Source organism: Choristoneura fumiferana, chromosome 8, assembly GCF_025370935.1.
Source record: "Choristoneura fumiferana chromosome 8, NRCan_CFum_1, whole genome shotgun sequence".
Classification (NCBI taxonomy): Eukaryota; Metazoa; Arthropoda; class Insecta; order Lepidoptera; family Tortricidae; genus Choristoneura; species Choristoneura fumiferana.
The window spans coordinates 4,014,738-4,038,982 of record NC_133479.1 but is presented as its reverse complement, the minus strand read 5'-3'; the positions used below and the strand labels follow the sequence as shown (position 1 = coordinate 4,038,982).

Below are 24,245 nucleotides of genomic sequence, written 5' to 3'. Positions count from 1 at the left end.
TCGATATTCCCACGGGATACCTAGGGATAAAATCTTGAAATAACAACCGCTGGGCTTAGAGCCATGAAATTTAGTGTGTAGGTAGCTGGACCTCTGGAATAACACATACGCTACTTTTTATCCCGATATTTCCACGGGATAGTTTTGTAACTAAGGGACCCCATACATCCGTGTATTATTGTTGTTATTATTTTGTATTTTTTTCTTTAATTGTATACTTACTGTAGTTTTTAAGTATTTTATTTGTACTTATTTTATTTTGAAAAAATGACTTTCTGCCAAGCTTCTTGCGGCGCATTCTTCTTGGCAATGATGGTCTTTCCGAAAGTGCTGGTATTTAAAAAAATTACGTGTAAAAGTGCCCATTGCGGCCTATTTACTGAATAAATGATATGAATTTGGATAGGGAAATTTTTTGAAATTTTAGCACTGGGTTTAGAGTCTTGAATTTTGTACAGTTATTCGCAACACAACCTCAATGAAGACCACGATATAAATTTTGGAAATTTCCAGGAGAATTTTGTAAAAGAGAGAGATTTTGTTTTTACCAGATCGAATAGTTTACGCGTGCGAAGCCGCGGGTAAAAGCTAGTTACTAATAAGATACAAGTAAAAAAACATTGAAATGCTAAAAAGTGTCGCACATCGTGACGTCACGCGGAACTCTAACTGGCAACATACAGTGCAACCACGATGTAACAAATCGGAAGGGAACAAGTAAATATTCGTTATATCGAGTAATTTGTTAAACTGATGTTTGTTATATTGAGGTAAGGTTGGTCTAAAATTTGTTATAAAGAGGTAAAAACGTTATATTGAGGTTTTGAGTTGACAAAATTCGTTAATTAGAGATATTTACACTTTTTTGATGGTTGTAAATTCGTTATAAAGAGGTTGATCGTAAAAAAAATCTTAATGTAAAGGTATATTTTACATTGACTCTTATGGACAATTCAAGGGGATTACGAAAAATTTGTTAAATCGAGGAAGTCGTTATATTGAGGTTCGTTATATTAAGGTTGCACTGTATTCATATTTTTTTTTTAATTGACAAAATAAAAAACCACTTTCTGATAATTTAACTGACATACTAATTAGAATTTTTAAGAACATCAGCCCATTTAAATACTTAGTAAATCTAAATATACCACGATAACACTACGCTCCACAAACGTATCTTATTCGCAACATTCCTTCTTCAGAAGAAAATTCACTCTTAATTGTACGACTCACAATTAAGTCTGAAGCCCTCAAGTTCCAGATAATCCAATTAACTTCTTCCGAGTTCACTGACACCGAATACTCCTCTCAGATAGTGTTGTGAAAAACGCTCATTTCGAGGCTTAAATACTCGAACCCTAAAGACTCTCGAGGCTTAACGACTCAAAGGCCGCAAAGACGGTTTCTTGCATCCATATACGCATAAAATAAGCCAATTTAATTGACAAATATAGTCACAGGCATGCAAAATATAATGAATATCTTGATTGTAAAATATCATTGATTTCAGTGCCATACTTTTCGTATAATATGAGGACAACGAAACCCAAAATTCAACCGCCCAAATCTTGAAAAGCCAAGAGCTCTCTCGATATAAATTACGTACGTCGTCGCGGAAGGCATGGGGGGACGGCTGCGAGCGCTTATGTCACGAGCGATAAAGACAGCAATATCCCAAACAAATTCCTAACGCGGTCGCGCGGCCGGCAGGAAAACTTAAGCTATAAATATACTGACCGCGGAGGTGGAGCGGTGCGGCGCGGCGCGGAGGCTCTACCGGTTGTAATATTCGAGCTAACGTGCAAGAGGCCACACAGAATACCGCGCGGGAAATATGCGGGGCGCGGTGTTGTGTGGCCCCTTTTACATTAGCTCGAACAACCGGTACCGCCTCCGCACCTCTCCACCTCCGCTGTCAATGTGTTTCTAGCTTTATTGAAATAGCTCGGCAGAAAACAGCTATGTGGAAACATAGCCTAATAGAAACACATTGAAAATTCACAGGGTGTTTATAGATATGACCGCTACAGTTAAAAACAAAAAAAAACTATAATAAAGTTAAAAGTTAAATAGAGATCTTTATACTAGAAAACTTTTTGTGTTTGCTCGATATTGATTATTTATGGCAATTGAACGGTGTTATGGGACTCTTGGTGTACGAGTCCAACTCGCACTTGACCACTTTTTTATCGGTCCAGGAATCTTGTTTACATCTGCTGAACCTTGGATGGAAGCCAAAATAACATGTCAGACGTTTTCTTTAACAAAGCTAGGGCAAGTTCGTCAACATTGAAATTTATCTAATTTTGGAAAATTTCCAGAATTTTCAATTAGCTTTTCAAGGTAAACTTTTACTGTTCTTAAGGTTCTTTACTCAAAAGGTTCGTACGGAACCCTATTGTTAAATATTCGCTGTATATATCTGTCTGTCCGACACACACAGGCAAGGAATAAGGAGGAATAGGGCCCGACTACACGCAGCGACTTGCATGCGCAAACGGTTTGTGCAAAAATTGGCGCAAAAACTGTAAGGCATCGACAAGCCACTTGTGCGGTACACCGTTTTGCCGTCTTATAGCACATGCTTACTTGTGCTAATTGGAATTTGCGCATGTACGATTGATCGTGTGATCACCTTCCGTTTCGCGTCGAAGACGCTACTTATTTGGTCCCACTGGTGTGCACAAGTTTTTAGTATTTCCATGGATTTTATAGAAAACTTTGACATTTGCGTCACGTTTGTCATTGGTTTAATAACTAAATGAGCCAATCGCACCAAGACGTCAAACGTCAAACGGACCTCACGATACTAACGCCATCTAGCGGTATTTCGCCTTTCAAGAAGCCCTCATCGTCCCGTGATATTTATATGTTAATATTATGAAGTGTGTTTTTTTCGCACGGGAATACTCGATGAAGATCTACGTAATCGACGATAAACTCGTTCTTAAAACTCAACTTTCCACGAATGCCAGTACTTCTAAATCCATTTCACACTAAAGGATCCTTCAATGGAACTTGCGTTATTTTTGTTTACAAGAAGTGATCACAATAGGGAATATCAAGCGTGTCATAAATTTGATTCTTGCTACCAATGTTATGTAAACAAAGTTTTCTAATAAATAATAACGTGCATTAATCACATAGTTACATCATCATCACATCAGCCGTAGGACGTTCACTGTCGGACACAGGCCTCCCCCATAGACCTCCACTTTGGTTGGAAGCGGCCTGCATCCATCATAAATTAGCTTGAAACTCTACACAGCACAGATTACGATGAATCATCGTTTTAAATTAGAATAAATTTATCAATTTAAACAAATGTAAAATGAAAAATCAAGCGACGGAAAAAGTCTAAGCGAAAATCCGCAATTACGTGCTAAAAGCTTTTTAAAACAATAATATTAAAGCTTGTGCCTTTTCAACGTTAGATTTCCTTACGCATTAATATGATAAGAACTGAATTTATTAACTACATTCTATTTTATGTATCAATCGCTGTAAAAGTCTAATATTAGAATGAAGAGAAAATAACTAATAGAGTGGCATCTTTTCGGTTCTACTACAAATTAGGGTGGAGTATAATAAGTTGGACACCTTAACTCCGGTAGTCAAAATTGGTTAAAAAAAATCGTTGGGACAGAAAAAATACCCATACAATAAGATTTTATTGTTCATTTTTGCAACACCATGAACTTTTATGCAGTCAGTCAATTGAATGGTATGGTTAACAACCATTATCGTACTTAGTCCAAGTTTTTGGTCTCCACACATTAGTGATTTGATGTAATAGCAATAGTCATCTGCGATAGTTCTAAAAGGTTTTATTTAATTTGAAAGGTTTGTTTGTATTTTTGTTAAGATCACATATTGCAAGTCGAATTTCGCACACGTCATCTTGTAAAATTTGGTCTTGACATTTAGTTTGGATGACAATGCGAGTACTTGCCAATAAAAAAGCTTGTTTTTTTACGAAAACTTATTCCTTTCTCTTGTGTGAAAGTAAAACAAATTAATTAATGTTATTAACCATGCTACGTACGAATAGACTAAACATTAAAACTCTACAATTATTGATCATAACATAATGTCAGGTTGATCAAGATCGTACGAATAAGTACGCTGCGAAGTTATCGAAGCAGTAGTTTGGTGATTTTTTTAAACAAGTCATAGGACATATCTACTCTATTGCACAATTCCTCTACGTATTAGGCCCACTTTGACCTAATTCCACATCTGATTTACTACTCAAAAAAAATCTTGTAATAACTAACGTTACGAAAAATATTGTCGATTGGAGAAATTCAAAGCAAGATTGATGATTCAAAAACGTAGGCGTACATGAGAGTATAGTAATATATCTTATGTTAATACAGTGATTATGGTTGTTAAGGAGAAAAATATGCCGCGGGTCAAACCGAGAATTTATGCTAAACGCTAGTTCGAAATTAACTGTCCACTTGCACCGGAGTCATCAGTCATGGTTATTAATATTATCACATTGAATGTCCGATGTTTATTAGGCTGCGTTACCACCATACATGTGCGAGGATGCGTTGCGATGCGAGGAATACGTTTGTCATGAACCAAAAAAAAGACTTGTCTCTCTGCTTTGCAGGGTGCGGGCCAGCCCCAACCCCATCATGAGCACTGTGCCGGCCAGGTACGACTCCCCTTTTATGAGGCACTATGAGGCTGTCATGACTGCTAGGCGGTAAACATTTTGTTTTGTTTTGTATAATTTACTAACATAGTCAATAAGTATTTTTATTATTTTAACGGTACCAACAAAGCTGGATCAATTATGTAATCCGATAAATAAATGAATTATTATTATTTATTCAATTTAGGCTAAAACAAGCACTTCTGTTGAGAAGAATCCGGAAAGAAACTCAACGAGGTATATTTTTTTAAACAGATTTACAATATTATTAAATGATATCTATACTATACATCACAAGTATTTGACACAACTTTATTTTTAACACATTAAGTTCGCTATTTGAAGGGATCGCTAATGCGGATCGGAATTATTTCCAAATATCCCTGACCATAATATAATTATTAACTTTATAATACGCCTTACATAGATATTATTGTCTTCTTGACAATAGATCTGAATTTTGTATCTGTTTCATATATAATATTTTTTGGAATTTTATTATAAAATCGTATGCAATTTCCCAGAAACGACTTTTTGGTTTTAGCCAGTCTGTAAGATGGAACTTTAAGCTTCCCTGTTTCTAATAGCCTTTGGCTTATCGACGTTAGTGGGAAAATCACATATGTTCTTCCTTACACACATGATTATTTCAAAAACATAAAGCGACGGCAGGGTTAGGATACCTGTTTCCATAAAAAAAGATCTTAAAGATTCACCGTCTTTATCTATCCTCGCCCCACACAGCTCTAGTGGAAACAGCTCACAGATCCTCGCACATCTCTGGTGGAAACGCAGCCTTAAGTCTCAATCAAACATTTGAGAGACTCGTGTTGTCTAAATATTAATGGTTTGTTTGTAGAGCTTTGTCATTTTAAATAGTTTATTGAATCAGGGGTTACTTTTGCAGAGGTACATATCAATGAACTGAAACAATTACTTTGCTCACCCGCGACCTTATGACAGCTTTTGTGATTTTTCTGTGTACCCTAAAGAAAATAAAGGACACGCGAGTGTCATTGCTAAAACGGAAATACTATACGTTATGCCAATCCAATTTATGGAAAGTGTAAACAAACTGATTTCATCAAAATTCTTGTATAAACACCCACGGGACCGAATCAATAACACATTTATCTATAATTCGTGTCTTTAACTAAACGTCTACTTAATCACTTTTTTCACCTAAATTAACTTGATTTCAATATTTAAAAAATCTTCGTCAAAATCTGACGTTATTTCTTGAATTAAACTCGTGTATAATCTGTAGTAGCATAATAATAATAATAAATTTGTTTATTTAGGCAATGATCCCATTATGACAAAATACAATACAAAACAAAACAAATACAATTAAATTATATTTAAATTAAATTATATTAAATTAAATCAATCTTCACTAAACTAATCCAAAATCAATCATTCATTCATTCATAGACTAGCATAGACTAGCTTATGGAGATGGTCGAAAATTTGTAATTTTACAAATCGAATAATACTCGATTGAATATGCGGTTATTATTTATTTACCTACCTTAAAATTAAAAAATAGTTACTGCTTTTATGATTGAATAAACAGTCTTTGGAATCAATTAAATCAAGTATTGTAAATTATAATATAGACAAAAATACTTTGATCTATTCAATTAATCATCATCCCAGCCTATATACGTCCCACTGCTGGGCACAGGCCTCCTCTTAGAACAAGAGGGCTTGGGCCATAGTTCCCACGCGGGCCCAGTGCGGATTGGGAACATCGCACGCACCATTGAATCGCTTCGCAGGTTTGTGCAGGTTTCCTCACGATGTTTTCCTTCACCGCAAAGCTCGTGGTAAATTTCAAATGTAATTCCGAACATGAATTTCGAAAAACTCAAAGGTGCGAGCCGGGGCTCGAACCCACGACACTCTGAAAAGAGGCGATAGGTCAAACCACTAGGCCACCACGGCTTCAATTAACCCTTTACCAGGCCCCTTAGAACTAGCGTGTCTTCATACGTACTTTATATACTGTTACAACCGTATTTAACGCCTTTTAAAAAAATTATTTATGAAAGTCGGAGATGTTCCTTTAAACCAAAAATAAAAATGTGGGTTACGGTTATCCCATCGCCTGTCTAAGTAATTAACTGTCATACTCGATTTTGTCTTATTATATTCTTGATCAGGCGATGGGATATATTCCTCCCACATCTTATTCTTCAGGGAAAGTCTTTAAAAGGAGATTTTACAGCTAGGTACATGAATTCGCTCTAGGTTGAACACAAAAACAGTTTTATTACTTACGCGAGTTTTTATAACACGACAAGACAATTTACCGGGCCATGGGAAGAATAGCTCCCGCACAGTTAAACTCTAATAAGGCCATGGGATAATGTCAACCCACATCCTAATTTTGGTCATACACAAAAATGCATGAATATTTAGCAATGTTTAAGATTACATAACCTTTCAACACTCAAAATCTATAAAATATCAAAAAATTGTTCGATCTATGTACTTCTGTTTCATAGAAATTAAGGAAAGTGTTCCAATTTCTCCGTAGTTTACTGAAATTAGAGTTCAAGTGAATCTAAACGGCTGCCAAAGATATATTACGCGATTTAGAAGCGTGTTGTTAATGAAGATAATAAAATACTATTTTCAGGGATCGACAAAATATTTTGTAGGAGGTTTCGAGTTAAAACCTGACTACGGTAACCGATATAAGATGTGGGAGGAATATATCCCTTCGCCTGGTAAAGGGTTAATAAATTAATCGATTAACTGAACAGATTAATTATTTTGCAATAGGTTCTAGGTTTTCACATCATTAAATGTCTGTGGTCGGGTTAATGGCGTCTTTGTTTACCCTTTCTATAAATTGGATTGACATAAAGGATAAAAAATATAATTCTTTAAAACATTCCTTGTCTAAAATGGTTTTATTAATACAAAATATTATTATCACAGTACAAATACTTTTCATTCAATCAAATGTATTTAGATAAAAACGCAAATGTATTTTTGATATGAAACTCAGTGGCCCTTATTTTGTGTTGACTAATAAATATTTATAAAACCTCACCGTTAACTTTTAAAAACACGGCTTTCTAACAAATATGCTGACAGCCATTTTGAATTACAACTCTGAATAACGAAAAAACCGACTTATTCGACGCATAATAAATCTGTCCAATTTCTTAGGCTATTTAGATATAAAAACGTGCGCGATATCAAGTGTTATTTGACAAATAGCTATAGTAATAAAAGATCCGTTTTCATACAAGAACGTGAGAAAACAGAAACATAAATAAACTATAATTATGCATAGGCTTTACTCAACGCCATGTATATAGATTCCAAAAAAACTACTCATGTGTTGCAAATAAAATGAAAAAGTTTTGCATCGGTAAGTTTTCACTTTTCTAAATAATGCACAAAGTAAATTATTTAAATATATGTAATAGTAAAGCTAAAATTAAATGCAACTGCATGAATAAATAATTTAATGTAAATATTAATTTCATCAACAGATATATGGTTGAAACTGATTTGTAGAAGGAAAGTTCATATTACATGGTAATACTCCAGGTTTAAACAACGTTTGGATACCATATTAATCTTATATATGCGTTTATACTATTTATTGATATTTTTGATATTAACATAAAAATATTGACAACAAATCACGTATGGAAAACTATGGTAAACATGGCGGCCACAGGGCCACCATGACATCTGCAATTGTCACTTCATTCGGCATCTGGGGGACTACCACGAAATTAGAAAGTCGAATTTGCATCGTATTGGTATTGTCCCTCTGACTCTCGTATTAAATAACTTTTTCTCAAAAATGTCCGTAAAAGATGACATTATTCTTTACATATCAGAAGGTGAAGTGCATAGTTTATGGTCAGCGAAAAATTAAAAAGTTAAAAAGGTTGCAGGCGCGCCAGCTCGACAATAATGAATTAGCGCGCCTGCAATCAGTCACATTTTTTTTTAAAGTTAAAAAGGCCATGGAAATGTTGGCACAAGTCGTATACAGCCAAGTCTAATGGCCGGTATCAGGTATTTTGTTGGAACTCCGGACTGTTTCTATTTGGTCTGAAATAACTTGTGGTTTTTTCGGTGGAAAAATACACCTGCAGTTTATTTTTAATGAAAAAAGGCGGGAAAGCATAAGAAAAATATTGGAAAAAAATTAAATTTTATAATATATTTTGAGAAAAAGTTTATTCTATTTCAGAATTATTCACCATTTTTGAGAAAAGCTTTATATTAGTCTCGGCTGGAATAGCAATTGCTGGCTTCGTATTAGTTAAACGGACTCGCAAGCTCGTCCGTTTAATACTCATACTCAGCCAGCAATTGCCTACTTCCAGGCCACGACAATAATCTACTAAAGCGTCAGCGGGATGGCAAGTTACGAAGTTCGAATTTTGCACTTAGTAGGATGGCCTGACGTTTGGATTGATCGAGTGCTTTCTATACTCGTGGTAATTTTCGTTCTTGTGTTTTTGTTTCCTGTTAAGTTTTCTGTTGCCGCTACCCATTTAAGGTCTAAATAAGAACAAAATATTAAAAGACTATTTTTATATTAATGTGCATGGGTTGGTTACACCTGGAACGTCACAATTACAATGACACTTGTGACAGTGACGTGTGAATGACGTGAAAATGAAGTATAAATAAAACCTGCACAAAGTAGGATATTGAATAACTTTATAAATGTATTATAAAATGTATAAATAAAAAACGAAGTCCCTTTTGTTCAAGACTTGAACAGTACAACTCCAGTTTGAAAGTGCAAAACTGAACCGTTCAACAAGCTGTAGTCAAATACAAATACAAATATTTTATTCATATAACATTGTACACGGTAATTATTAAAGTCGATCAACTGTTATAGATCCTATGTATATAATATCCTGACATATAAAAAAACATCTCCAAGTTTATTCCTTGGCCCGTTTTTATCGCAAATGCGCGTTCAAAATCGCCAACATTAACAGATATATAAGGGGGCTTTCACTTGAAAGTGGCCGTCGGCAAAAAGAGCCCAATCGGTGCCCGGCATTGAGTTGCGACCAGCCCGTTTCTATTGAAACGCCGTAAAAGCTCTGGCCTGCCCCGACGGAATATTCAATACTAGCAAGTACACTTGAGGGGTAGGTACAGTTCAATGGTGAAATAAGTGTAATTTTTTGTACAGGACCATACTTCCTGTTTGAGATAGATAAGGATATACGTAGAAGAAAGAGGGGCACCGACATAGCAGAGTCTCAAACTATACTCATACCAAATTACATTCAAATCCGTTCAGCGGTCTAAACTCTAAGCTTGAAGAGGTAACATAAAAACGGACAGAGTTACTTAGTACATAGTGTAGTACAAGTTTTTATAGTATATCTCTTGTATGTTCTTCGTAAATTCTTCAGGAGCACGTAAGAGACAATGATTTTCGTTAAAATTACCGTCGTATCTCACACCTTCCTTATGAAGCCGATTACAAACTTACCCCCTTATTCATAAAACTTAACAAGCCTATGTTAACTAACAAATGCTTAGTCCCTTTCTAACAAATACAAATGTCGGAGTGACAGATAAGGACAAACGAATTTTAGCGGCATTTTAACTAAAATAGGTTTGATTGTCGTTTATGAATAAGGGGGCAAGCCTCTACGTCCCATTGAATCCACCGTTTCATTATTCAATACTGTTCATTCATATCGTCAACAAAGAACCACACGTTTCACGAAAACCCTCTCGCAGTCCGTAAGAGCGTATTGTTCCGCCATTTTTCCCATCGCAAAATGGCGCACAACGCTTTGTTAGGCGCCGGCGGCGCAGTGACAAAGAAAATGTAGTGTGGTGTGATTTACTATCAACGATTCATCGATACAATAGTGGAGTGGAAGCAGTCGATATGAAATGATTGATCGATTCAGACGTGGATTGTGAAGATCCATGCCAATGAACCTTTTTCCTTGCTCCTTATGCTATACGTTCAAGCTACGTCTGTGCGACTTTGTATGTCGTTGGCTTAGAGCCATGACTTAACCTGCTGAATCAACTTTTACTGATATCTAATTTTAAATTTACGGACAGATGTCATTAAATTTATTTATTGTATATTTATTTGTTTATACTCTTTATTGTACAAAAAGGAAAAACAAAAAGGTTACATAAATAAAAGTTGTGTTAAGTACAAAGGCGGACTTATCCCTGCAGGGATCTCTGCCAGTCAACCTTTGAGTGGTAGAGGAGCAATCCAAAAAAGCAAGGATCGACAAATAGAGCAAAACATTTGAATAAATATAAATGCATATATAAACCTCAAATACCTAACTATATACAACTTTTACTGATATCTAATTTTAAATTTACGGACAGATGTCATTAAATTTATAATTGATTGAATTGATCTTGAAATGGATAAAGCAGGTTTACTCTGTAAGCCAACGAACAAATATGTGCGTTCATTTAAAATACCTGCCCTCTTTCACTGTCACATACATTAACACATTTAATAAATATCAGACTCAACTACCGATATTACTTAATTTATGACGTCCTGTATGTCAGTCGTGGACATTATGTTATTCCATTTTACGGCTCCCTTTTCCGAATTATCCCTAATATGTCTGTAGTTCTGTAAAATTTGATAGGCAGAGAGCGGAATTTTCATGGCATGGCGGAAACACACTAATAAAACGCGACGCCTCGCCACGTCGTCCAAGTTGGACGGTCCAATGCATGTTTCTGGGACGGATTTACTGACACGCGTTAAAAGGCGTGTGCAAGCGTGTCGCAGCGTCGGGTCCCAATTAGTGTGTCGGCACCCTAATCAGTCAGTGTCGTGCAACACGAGCCAATGCGGTACGCTGAACGGATCGTTTTCACGTAAAAAAAAACGCATCGAAATCGGCCAGACAGGCAGACATATTGTATTGTATTTCTTAGCGGTATTCCGCAACTATACTTGTACAAAGTTATACAAAGTTAGAGGTATTTTAATGACAGCTGTTAAACCGTGACATACGTATAGAGTATCTCGGTCACCGTTTGTTCCAGCGTAAGACATCGATAAAAACCATCGACATTCCACCCGAACATCACTAAAGCATGGCGGGAAAGCGCTCTCCCTATTGGACAATGGGTCGCACGGTTTCAGAGCTTCACGGTTGGTTATGGTGAAAACGGAACCGCGAGCCATTTGACGTTTGAGGTCGCTTATTACTTTAGTAATCATGTGGAGGTAATGCGCGGAACGAAAGTAAGACTTACAGTTTTTCTATTTGCCGAAGCAGTTCGGCTATCTCCGTATTGTCTGTCATTCTGCTTTTGCATTTAATTGGCAGCAAAAGCTAGACAATTGCCGATAGATATCAAAAAAAAAAACGGTATTCATAATACTCGAGTAATTTTTTTCTTATTAGGTGTTATCAGGGTCCTCTGACCTTCGTGCTATGGTACTCTTATTATTTTTACAGTCAAAATCGTTTCTAGCGATACCAGTTATAACGACATATCGGATGTAACGACCAGGAAAAAAGTCCCAACACAATCTTATATAGCAAAATAACATTGGTAAGCAACCAACCGTATTTAACGACCAAATATTGCTGTCCCCTCGATGTTATAAACGGTTTTGACTGTAGTTACGTCTAAAGAAATTATGTTCAATAATATTGACTCATCAGGTTCAGTTGATCAGTGTTAACGTCACGGTTTCTCACCTCTTGGTTGCACTGCGAGCAAAAGTCGTGCCGGCATGTCGGACAGTGGGCGGGCGAAGCGGCACGCACCGTCACGACCGTGTCGCAGCCGACGCGCGGGCAGAACGCTCGGTTCGCGTCCATCGCCACTTCTGTAAAAAAAAAGATTTATTTAGACAGCACTCAGCAAGGCATATACCGGAGGGAGAGAAGGAGAGAGGGAGATCAAAGTTGGCATGTCAAACGTATGGTTACTTGGTTAGGTTATGTTGGGTAAGGTTGTGACAATTTGTTTGATCGCCCATAATTTTGTTAATAGGTTGCCAGTTAGTGAAGAGAAAAGTATTCTTAATCATAAATTATACATTTGTATACAAAAAATATATTAAAATGATGAAAATGATGCTGGGATTCTCCAATATTTTTTAAAGCGCCCACACATTCACAGTTTTTTTTCTGCCGTATGTTATACCGTTTACCGACCACCAGCACTTCAGATCAGACAACCCTACAGAGCAATTATCATTTATATGTAAGTCTGGCTCGCTATATTCTTCATATTATTCATACTTACTCATTTTGTATCCAAGTGTGTTCAATTTCTCATAACACACATACAGTTAAAGTAGAAAATAAGAATATTCTGAATGAGCACAAACTGTCCTGACCCAGGAATACGCGCAAACAGATCCACCTGATGGTAGGTTCGAGTAATTGAACATTGATCGATCACATACCATTATCACGGATATTGAGAATATCATGGGATATCGAGAATTGATCACAATTTCTTTGATAAGCTCCCGATATTATGATGCAGTAAATAACTTGCGTCATGATAACACTCACATGGACTAAAATAAGTTTCTTGTTAAAAATTACATTTATAATACAAGCTGTTTTGTTGACTGTACTTGCATTTTCGTCCAAGCTACATTTCCGTACCAAATTGCAAGTCGATGCCATTAACCGTTGAGTGAGATTTCATTAACAGATTATTGTATTATATTGTCATTTTCACCAGATTTACATAAGTATGCCAAATTTCAAGTCAATCGGAGCACTGGAAGTGGGTCAAATTTAGCTTCCAAGATTTGACCCAGACAAACAAATAAATAAATAAACAGGGCAAGTTAAAGAAAAGCTTGTAAAAATAGTGGACGCACAAGAATTATGGTAGAAAGAGCTCGGTCCACAGAACACTAACATAATTAATATTGATCGGGAACTCATCAAACGTCATCGTAATGGAGATATTTAGGGATTTAGTACCGGGACATGAGCTGACTCTGCGTAAGGTCACAAGTGTGTCCCTACAGACTTCCTGTAGGATACTGGATAACTAAACTTTGCAATAAAAAAAATTGTATTTAATTATTTCAACTCCAAATTTGTTACTTTTACGGTCATTCCGTGAAATCCAACGAAAATACAAACTGAAACATGGATGCACAGAAAAAAAACAGAAAAAGAGACCAGCGCTAACAAATGTCAGTGCCAGTGTATACTTATACAATAAAACTGCTACTTTATTAACAGTATTGTAAAGATTAAGACAAACCGTTACGGTTCGAAGGCAGCGTACTGGCATGTAATTATTTCTCAATTAATACAATTACTCCGAACACTCTCGATTTTCCCAGTAACAGTACTCAACACTACTGGCTCTTGGACTTGTTTAATGAGGGCTATCGTTTTTTGTCTCACTAGATGGCGCACTGTTGCGTGAGGTTTTTAAGTATGGCTTTCAAAGTCTGTTAATACGGGCGTGAAAACAAAGTTTAGATTAAAATCATATTTAATACACCTTAAAACCGTACCATAAAAATATCGAGCATGCCACAGTGTTGCATAGTCCCCGTTTTGTTCGGAAAAAAGGGAGGACAAAGGTTTCCGAAAGACAAAATTGGCTCAAAACACAGACATTCATTGCCCCGGAACGCATATTTGCCATAATTAAATTCAGATATTACAAAATATTCACAAAATTTTCTAATCAAAAATAAACCCGCGTAGCTCACTCAAAAACTATGAGATTTGACATTTCGGAGACCTCACGCTACACTAGCGCCTCTAGTGGCGAATTCATTCGCGATAGCCCTCATTAACAGAGAGCGGAATTTCCATGGCATTTCTGACCTGTCATAGTGACTTCTCTCTTATCGACTTCCGATATACATACATATTTATATCGAGACACAACATAGGTACTTAAGAAGATTAAAATTATAGGTAAACAATAGGCGGCCTCAAGTCAAACAGCGATCACTTCCAAATAACTTTCGAGTAGTTGAAAAACAATTTCTAATTTAATAATTTCAATTCAGTTTTATTTTTTCAATTTCATGTTGAAATTATTCTGTTGTAAAGTTAACAAGTGACAAGACGATAGACCACATATTTGGGTGATGGTACCTAAAGGTGTCAACGAGACCCTATTAATAAGCCTCCGCTTTCCGTTATGTTATACATATATTGGGTATACTGGGACCCTCTACACGCCAGTCCGACTTGCACTTGGCTATTTTTGTTGGTGTTTGCCGTGAAACTTTGATGAATGAACGAATGAACCGTTAAAATCAAAAGGTTGAAAACCGCTGCTCTAGAGTCGTATATAACGAGGCGACTAAACGGCTGTTTTTTTTGTGTTATAAACTGTATGGAACCATTCCTAAATCACGGACATCCTGTGAAATTCCAAAAAACGACTCCAATTTTAGAATTGCTTTTACGGAGCAAGGTTGCTTTAACAACATCACAACCTCGCGATACGAGCTCGCGAAAGCAATTCGATTTGTTATTATTTTCGCACATGTTTCTGGGTCAACATTCTATTTACAACGAGCAGATAACGTTGCAGGCGGTTAAACTCCACAAGGATTTTTCTGAGCATTAAGTCATCCTGACTGTCGAGCATCGTCAATCGATTAATGAGTCATCGCCATCGTAGCAGCTGGGTTTAATGAGCATAGGAAATAACCTCTGAGGGTGTGAAGGCTTCGGCCTTACTACTTCCTTTTTGATCTGAAAGGCGTCGCCGGACCAGACGGGCAGCCATTGTGCGTGATTTTGTTAAGGATACTGTTTGAAATAAACATTGAAATTGTACCCAAATGGTTGTCTGGAAGAGATCGCTTTTAAGCTATAAGGCCGCCTATTGTGTACCCTGAATCTGAGTGTTTATATTACAAGTTTTTTGTACTGATTTATGGTGCGCAATAAAATATTTGTATTGTATTGTATTGTTCGTTGTAATTTATCTTGGTTTCTTATAGTTATTTTTTCTTTCTTAATTTTATTTTCGTATGTATAGAATAGATAAGTGGCTTATTTATTATATTTGTGTATCGTTCCGTGAGTCACAGACGGTTCTGGCAGAATATCAGCGCTGCAGGCGTCTAACGCTTCAGCATAATGCTGAGTGAGCGACCGTTTCACTTTCGCGAGGACACGCAAAATTGTGTATATATGTAGTTACTATTTTCATGAGTTTTTCTGTAATTTATTATTATTATTATTATTTGGTTTATTTGTGTAAATTTTGCTGTATATGTGTGTCTTCTGTGTTTGTTAGTGAATAAATGTCTTCTTTCTTTCTTTCATATACGGAGTAATAAGTAATCGAAATATGACACCCTAGTTATGAAGATGCAACCAATCTAGAGGCGAGAGACGTCATAAAGATGCCTTTAATTAATGTAGAGTTGAATGGTCGGCACGAACGGTCGGTTGTTTACGATCGCCGCTGCGTAAGACCGTGTGAAGTGGTTTTATTGCTAGCTACCGACCACGATGCTTCGCCAAGCTTTGGTTTAACAGATTAAACCATATTTCCTTTTATAACTTTCATTTTCTGCTGCATTCGACACAGGTATTAGGTACCATTCGACCTGTATAAGATGAGGGCGCTTTTGATACCGTTTGGCATGTGAACAACCGGTCATGGTCATGAGCTTTATGAGAAAATGCAAGGAAACCAGTACACATATGCGTAGCAATGTATCTGAAGTTTACAATCTAGCTTTTAGCTTGCGTGACCTGTCTATTTCTCCTATCACTTCTGTGCCTGCTGAGCAGAGAAAGATCAGAAGATAATGATCCCTACATTACTGGTGAGTACTTAAAGAAATGCAGCGAATAAGAGCCCTCTGTTAACGGTCTCTGAAGCATAAAGCCGTGTAGAAGCTTTATCATAGTCAATACACGTCCGTGACCTGACACGGTAAGGTAACCGAGGAAAAAACACCTCATTTTAATACTATCGCAGGTAGTATAATACCCGACTCACGGGTATTATGTTGCATTTGTGTTTTTTTTTATTTCGAGGATGGATTAAATATAATGGCGTTTTGCGAAACTATCATATGTCATTCATAGTAGGTCAGTTCGTACCCTGGCAGCCTTATCGAAATTTGAGCTAATTTGGTACTTATGTAAGTTCGGTGATAATCAACAATGTGTAGTGAAATTCTTGCATAGACTTGAAACTTGGTGCGGATGCGTAATCCGGATAACAATGCAAAATACAGTCATCATCAGCCGGAAGACGTCCATTGTTGAGCAAAGGCCTAAGAACACCACAACGAACAACTTGCCACTAGCTTCCACCAGTTCAAAAATTCAAATTCAAATTCAAATGATTTATTCAGTAAATAGGCCGCAATGGGCACTTTTACACGTCATTTTTTACACTACCAGCGCTTTCGGAAAGACCATCATTGCCAAGAAGAATGCGCCGCAAGAAACTTGGCAGAAAGTCATTTTTTCATAAAATATAATTATAAATAAAATACTTAAAAACTATATTATACAATAAAAGAAAGAAAAAATACAAAAATAATAATAAAAGAAATACAGGATGTATGGGGTCCCTTAGTTACAATACTAAACACTAACTATATCTAAACTATATCTACGTTCAGTGGAAGTGTAGAATGCTTCCACCGTCATAAATTTTAAAATAATAACAATAATTTAGTTCTGAATATACATTTCAGGTCAAGTAACCACTAAGCTTTTGATTTCGAAGGCAAGTTCACGTCTGCCGCCCCAAAGTTAGCTCACACGCACTCATGTCATGCTCTGAAAGCAGAGCGGTACCGAGGGCATGGTATTGCTTCCGTTCCCATAAGCTCTATGGTTCGCCGTAGCTCTCGCAATGACGTCAGTCCTCCTAGTGGAAGGAAGCCCTAGGAAGGCCTGTCAACGCTTCGCCAAAAAGACATCGTCTACAGCCAACAAAATGTACATTCCGCAAATAAATTCATCAACAGCAACATCACCAGCAGTTCTTTTCATCATACCCAATAACCAGAATGCAAAAAGATATGAAATCACGATCCTAAATTTGTCTGTTATAGTTCTGCCGTCTATAAAACGACAGGATGTGGTTTGAAAGTTCATAAATCTGTGAAGCATAAAAAACGACAGGAACGGAAATATTTGGTTTCCATCGTGGTAGAAATGGGACACCACGAACACTATTTGTTAGTGCTTCTAGCCTTTTCCTGCTGTTGTTAGACACACTAAAGTTTTTTTTTACAATAAGGATTATAAAATGTGTCACGGGAAATTCGCACGCTTATGATATGAAACAAACCAATTGAATTGGATTATATTTCGTTCAAATCGAAACCGATGACCGAAGATGATGAAACAAAACTAACAAGTTGACTTTATTGCCCAACTTAATAAATAGTACTCAAGAAAACCGATAAAAATGCCTCTCCTGTACGCCACTGAAAAACCCGTCAAAACAACGAGATTGAATATTTTACCCACTTTCCCATTTATTTCCCAGTCACGCTGAATGATGAAGGAAACCGAGTTCAATTTCGATAAGACTTCATACATAATAAGGGAAAACCATGTTATCAGAACGCTACCATAAGAATCAAAAATACCACAGATGAGGAAAAGCGGGAAAACATGAGGTCCTATATTACAAAGTGCAAAATTCGAACTTCGTATCTTGCCGTCCCGCTGACGCTTATAAACACGAGAGTGAAAGGGACGGTACGATACGTTTTTTTCTTTAATTCCACTGGATGGCAAACGAGCAAGTGGGTCTCCTGATGGGAAGAGATCATCACCGCCCATAAACATCTGCAATACCCTGAGGCCTAAGATGGGATACCTCAAGTGCCAGTAATTTCACCAGCTGTCTTACTCTCCACGCCGAAATACAACAGTAGCAATCCGGGCGGACCTTGCTTGTACTTCGATTTTCGAATTTTGTAGGGGCACTTTCTAAAAGGTTCCATATAAACCCAGTCCCATTTCAGCTTTGCAGTTTTAGAATAAAACCAATTCACGCTTTTTCTTTAAAGCTCATTTTCTAACGAGTTTGGTGAGCTAGGTCTCATCAGAGACGACGATAAATATCTAGAAATCGCATCGGGCGGTGTGAATATTAGTTTTTTATTCCCACAGCGTGCATTATACCTACGTATTGTTTTTTCTTAGCGAGAAACCGGATGAGCACTAATGGTCGTATTTGAAATAGCTTCGCAGATAGTTAGATGAAACAAATGTAATGGTTTGCGAAATGCCAATATTGCTGAAAACGGAAAAGAAAAAATGGGAAGCTACACGAAATAAACCTGTATTTTTAGTTTTTGAACAAGTAACCGTTTCGGGTGGTATTAAATAGGTCACCGTGGCAGACAGACAGACGGACAGCGAAGCGACAGTAATAGGATTCCGTTTCTCACCCATCGTGTACGAAACCCTTAAAAAACGAAATTGGTTCAAAGGCGACGAAGACATGTTCGTGATGTCTACTGCCATGACTTACTGTACTTACTGTACAGTCACACTGAGAAACTCCTTTCTTGAAGCTGTTTAATGTTAATTGGTAATGTGGGAAGTGGCCACAATAGAGATAGCTCTCTCCAGGTAGATGTTATGCTATGCCTGGGGACCGATGTCCGAAGGAAGAACATCGGACATGCTCTCATTGGATCATGCGTCGGAGTTGAGACACTTTGAGGGCGCCTTGCTGGATGTTAGAGTTTCTATTTTCGCTCCCTAGATGGCGCAAGGAGTCGTTACAGTAACTTAGCACCCAGCCTACCATGTCATCCACATAACCCCATAATTATTAGCCTAACCTTGAGGTATTTCTTGGCTCCATATCTCGTTATGCCCTGTTCCATGGTACCATTACCACGGGGTTTTAAATTTAGCCCCACGCAACACGCGAGGTCCACATTTGCATCTACTTCGATACCATGCTTTTATGGACTTAGGCTTCTAATATTTCCTACCAGCTGTAAGCTTTTCGTTTCCAATTGACTTTTAATAAGTAACGCTACATTTGAACTTTGTATCAATTACATAACATGCATTTCAGGGCCTATAAAAGGCAAATCCGTCCGGTCCGTCTATTCGAACAAAACAAATAGAGACGGCATCACATTTAACCGTCAGTTATCACTAATCAATCAATAAATACAAGATATCTAGACACGTCAAAGTCACTCATTAAGTTTGTGAATTTTACAGTTTGGTCTTTAATAATGACTCAAGTTATATTGTGTAATTTTTTTTTGTAGTTTGTTTTATTAATGAATTGAGCCGCCTGTCATAGTAAACGGAACTCAAGAAAAACATAATGGATAATTTCATGTACAGGATATAAGTAAATTCAGGAGATGCCAAATATCCGACTGATTGAATTAGGCGTTAATGTGCAACCACGAGTGCAATGACGTCATATCGTTCTATAAAGGTGCGCATGTCCTTATGCAAAGACTTCCAAACCCGCTTCCACCTAAATCAACGTAATGTCACACCAACCCAACTGGAGAAAGTTGAGACAGTTTGAGAGTTGTATGGTGTTCCATATAAGACGCTGAGGTATAGGTACCAGGAGTGTGCAACGGACGCCAGCTGGCAGCGGCGTGGTGATAGCTTTCTCTGTTCATTGCGTGTGCTACCAGGAAAGCACTGTGCAGCGAGCATTCAGGGCGCCCAATGAACAGAACACGCTCGTCGCTCCATTGTGGCGTTAGTCTAGCGTGGTGTTGGCCAAAAAAAAATTACACAGAAGACGATTTTCTCAAATACAAGTCAACATCATTTACTCGGTTTTGTATTCAGTTTTGCGGTTCACCAGCGTCGTGATTTTCTGCGGTAGCCACTTTCCCTAGGCCCTGAGAAAGCGCGGCATAATACAAAATGATTCACGTATTTACTTAGTCAACTATGAAACTGCGTCAGTTTTGTTTTTAACAGGTCTTAAAAAATAATATAGCTCACCGGATAACTTCGAAGAAGTGGGACCACATGAGTTTTAATATATCGTTCCATCAGTTATTTAATTTATGACTACATACCTATTTAGAAGTCGTTTGTTCAGAGGGAAGTTGCTTAATGCTTATTCCTCCTGACGCCCACGTCAAATTTCAATTATTAGAATTTGAAACTTAATGTCAATTAATAAAAGTTGACATTTGCTTTAACGTATGTCCTAAATTTAGGACGTTAGGCTTTAGAAGGTTATGACTCAATGACAGAAGAGATGTTTATAATTTTTTTTTATGTTCATAGATAACAAATATTTACTACAATACTGTTTAACGGTGTGTACAACACAGTTTGAAAGTAAAAAGGGGCACTTTCATTGTTTACTACCTTTTACACACTTTACCTTCTTTAACATATGAGAGGTATTCAAAACAAATTCCACAGAATTCTGTTTTTCGTGAAATGAAACAAATAGACAGCGATAAGTGCGGCAAGAAACCATAATCATCACTAAGCTTATCAATTAAATCAATCAGTCACTCACTGCCTTGCCAACACCATTTCAATGAGGGCTATCGCTTTTTTTCTCACTAGATGGCGCACTGTTGCGTGAGGTTTTTAAGTATGGCTTTCAAAGTCTGTTATTACGGGCGTAAATCATATTTAATACACCTTTAAACCGTACCATAAAAATATCGAGCATGCCAGTGTTGCAAAGTCCCCGTTTTGTTCGGAAAAAAGGGAGGACAAAGGTTTCCGAAAGACAAAACTGTCTCAAAACACAGACATTCATTGCCCCGGAACGCATATTTGCCATAATTAATTCAAGATATTGCAAAATATTCACAAAATTATTCTAATTATAAATAAACCCGCGTAGCTCACCCAAAAACTATGAGATTTGACATTTCGGAGACCTCACGCTACACTAGCGCCCGAATTCATACGCGATAGCCCTCATTGAGTAGGTTTATCAGATTTGGAGGACACACATACACATGGTGAACTAGAGCGACTCATGCAAATTGCAATGGATTATGCCATGCTCACGTGGGACGTAGGGTTGGTGGACATTCTGATTCAAGTTTACAAAGCAAGATACTATTTATTTTACACCTGAGTGTGTCTCACACACCTGAAATCACAATTGTTTTAACAACATCTTTCTCTCACACGGTGTAAGATGAGGATAGAAAGAGATGGTGAATGCAATCGCGAACGTCAGAGCGTCAGACAATACGGCCACATATCATCATGCACTTGATTCTTTAATTTTTACCCTCAAGCCAGGACACTCGAGAAGCCTCAATAAGTGTCAATAACCATAGCTGGCAACCCTATTTCTGAGGCGTCAATCAGAGCATACCATATCCATTACTCCACGGATTAGTGCAAGCATCCGCCTATGTCAGTGCTTACAGTACGCCACAGTCCCTTTTATTATATATACGTTGTAGATAACAGCGTAATTGATAGCTGCTCTGTGTTTTTCCAAATAAGAGAGAATGAGAAATACGTTGAAGTCACTTTGATGTCAAGGCAACATCAAACTAATCATGTGGCTGCCAAAATACGAAAAACAAAAGTTCATTCAACGTGGTTTAGACATGCACGTTCCATGTCTTACTCTTACCAACTGAGCAACATTGATTGTTAAAAAGTAAACAATCCAAAAATAAGTCTCAAGTCAATTCAAATTCTCTATCCATCGCACTTCTTATTATATTTTCCATCAGGTAAGGGCCAATCGCTGGCCACCATTTACCTCCTATACCTTGGATTCCATTTATGAACACCCGCGTCCACAAATGTACAAACGGTATCACCACTAATGCTCCAAGTTATAACCTTGGCTCCCAAAAGCTCTCAACTCACCATGGTTGAGTCTGAACTTGAGATGCTTCTCCATAACGCTGGCGTCGACCAACTGCGATATTTCGTCAAGCGCGAGCGCCGCCCCCGTCCGGCACCGGGCGTCCGGACACGACACCTCGTAAGCGCCATTGCACACTTCGAATTCCACGTATGACTTCATGCACTGTAACAAACAGAAGGGGAAATTAGTTTTATTATTCATCATTATCAACAGCTGGAAGACGTCCTCTGCTAGAACATAGCTCAAGGCGTCAGTTTTCAACTACACACAGTCAATGGCGATGGTAACAAGACTGCCAATCCACTTTGTCACACTGTTACTGTTACCACTCCAGAACCTTGTCGTCCCGAAGACAGAAATAATCGTGCGTGAGTAGTACCTACTTAAATAGTATACTTTTAGTCAAGTCTTAAAGTCAAGTCAAGTCACTTCGTCGCATTTAAAGCCTCGTCACTTAGGATGCGTTCTGCGTCTTTCAGTCTGGGAAGCTCATACATACAAAATATGATGAAAATGTATGAGCTGACCGCATGTATTAGTGATTCATTAACATGGAAATGCATCACGAACCACAATTAGCACGCTTATAGTATACGGGCTAATAAAGTAAAGTTAGTAGAAATTAAGTGAAAAATCTTTGGCACAGTTAAGTAAAAACCGAAAAATATTTCAAGCAGAAGAGCTACGTGATTTTTCAAAAGATCTTTATGATTAGTCATAAATTCGTAGTTAAGATTTAAAACGAACCGTAAAAAATAAACTTTCAAGCAGAAATGAGCATACAAATAGCGAATTTGTATCAGATTAAGATAATAAAACACAGTTCAACGACTTAAATGAATTAGTCATAAATTCGTAGAAAGTTTAGAACAGCTCTAATAAATAAAGCTTAAATATCACAAATTACGATTTAATAAATTTTCGACATTGTAATAAGTAATTGATTAATACCTTCGTTATACGTCATGGATAACTATAACTACTGTAACACCTCTCAGTGGAAATATAAAATTATATCCCGTTACTTCCGTATATAAATTACTACTTAACTAGTGGTATTCGTGCCCATTCAATCAAGCGCATCGATTCTATTTCCAGTGAATTGGAAAATTATGGCTAAGCCAACGTTCCATGCACGATGCATTCATAGGTACCGCGCCACCATTGAGTAGGCTATATTGGAGCACCATTTTCACCATAACAGGTTTGTTTGTTGAATGAACTGAAACAGCATTTCAAAACAGATTAATGATTTCGCAATTTTCACATATCGTTGCGCATATTGCACGTACGTCCGCAGTGAAGAGAACAAACATGAATAAATCATATTTAGTCTCGTCTACTGATCGTTACCTCACGAACAAGAAAGCAATGATAAATGAAACTTATTTTAACGCCATTAATACGCAAGATGACACTGTTGAAAAAGTTTCAAATGATTTTTTTTTGATCCAGCTAAAATCATAAGGGAAGGCGAGTATCCGTAGATTAGAAAACGTCAAGAATAGGTAGAAATGACTTGTCACCAGATATCAAATATATGACACGCGCTGGGACGGAGGATCAGGTTTTAGACAGATTAAAAGAAGTGGCAGATTAAAAGAAGCTTCTAAGAGGCTGGAATGGAAATATTTAACCCATAATCTAATACTACGTAAAGGAGTAGATATTTATTAGGCTTTTGGAAAACGACTAGCTTTTTCCTTAAAAACCTCCTATTTCCGTTCCGTTGCTTTATGCGACTGTGATCATT

General features: G+C 37.2%; 1 protein-coding gene across 2 annotated transcripts in view; it reads right to left on the bottom strand.

Moving 5' to 3' along the window:
• LOC141430167 (uncharacterized) overlaps positions 1 to 24,245 on the bottom strand; it is a 141,993-nt gene that overhangs the window by 20,009 nt on the left and 97,739 nt on the right. For both annotated transcript variants that reach the window (XM_074090739.1, XM_074090740.1), the window contains exons 7-8: positions 22,492 to 22,654; positions 12,388 to 12,518 (exon numbers count right to left, since the gene is read on the bottom strand). In XM_074090739.1, coding sequence (XP_073946840.1) covers positions 12,388 to 12,518; positions 22,492 to 22,654 — 294 coding nt within the window. The remainder of the gene's footprint in view (positions 1 to 12,387; positions 12,519 to 22,491; positions 22,655 to 24,245) is intronic.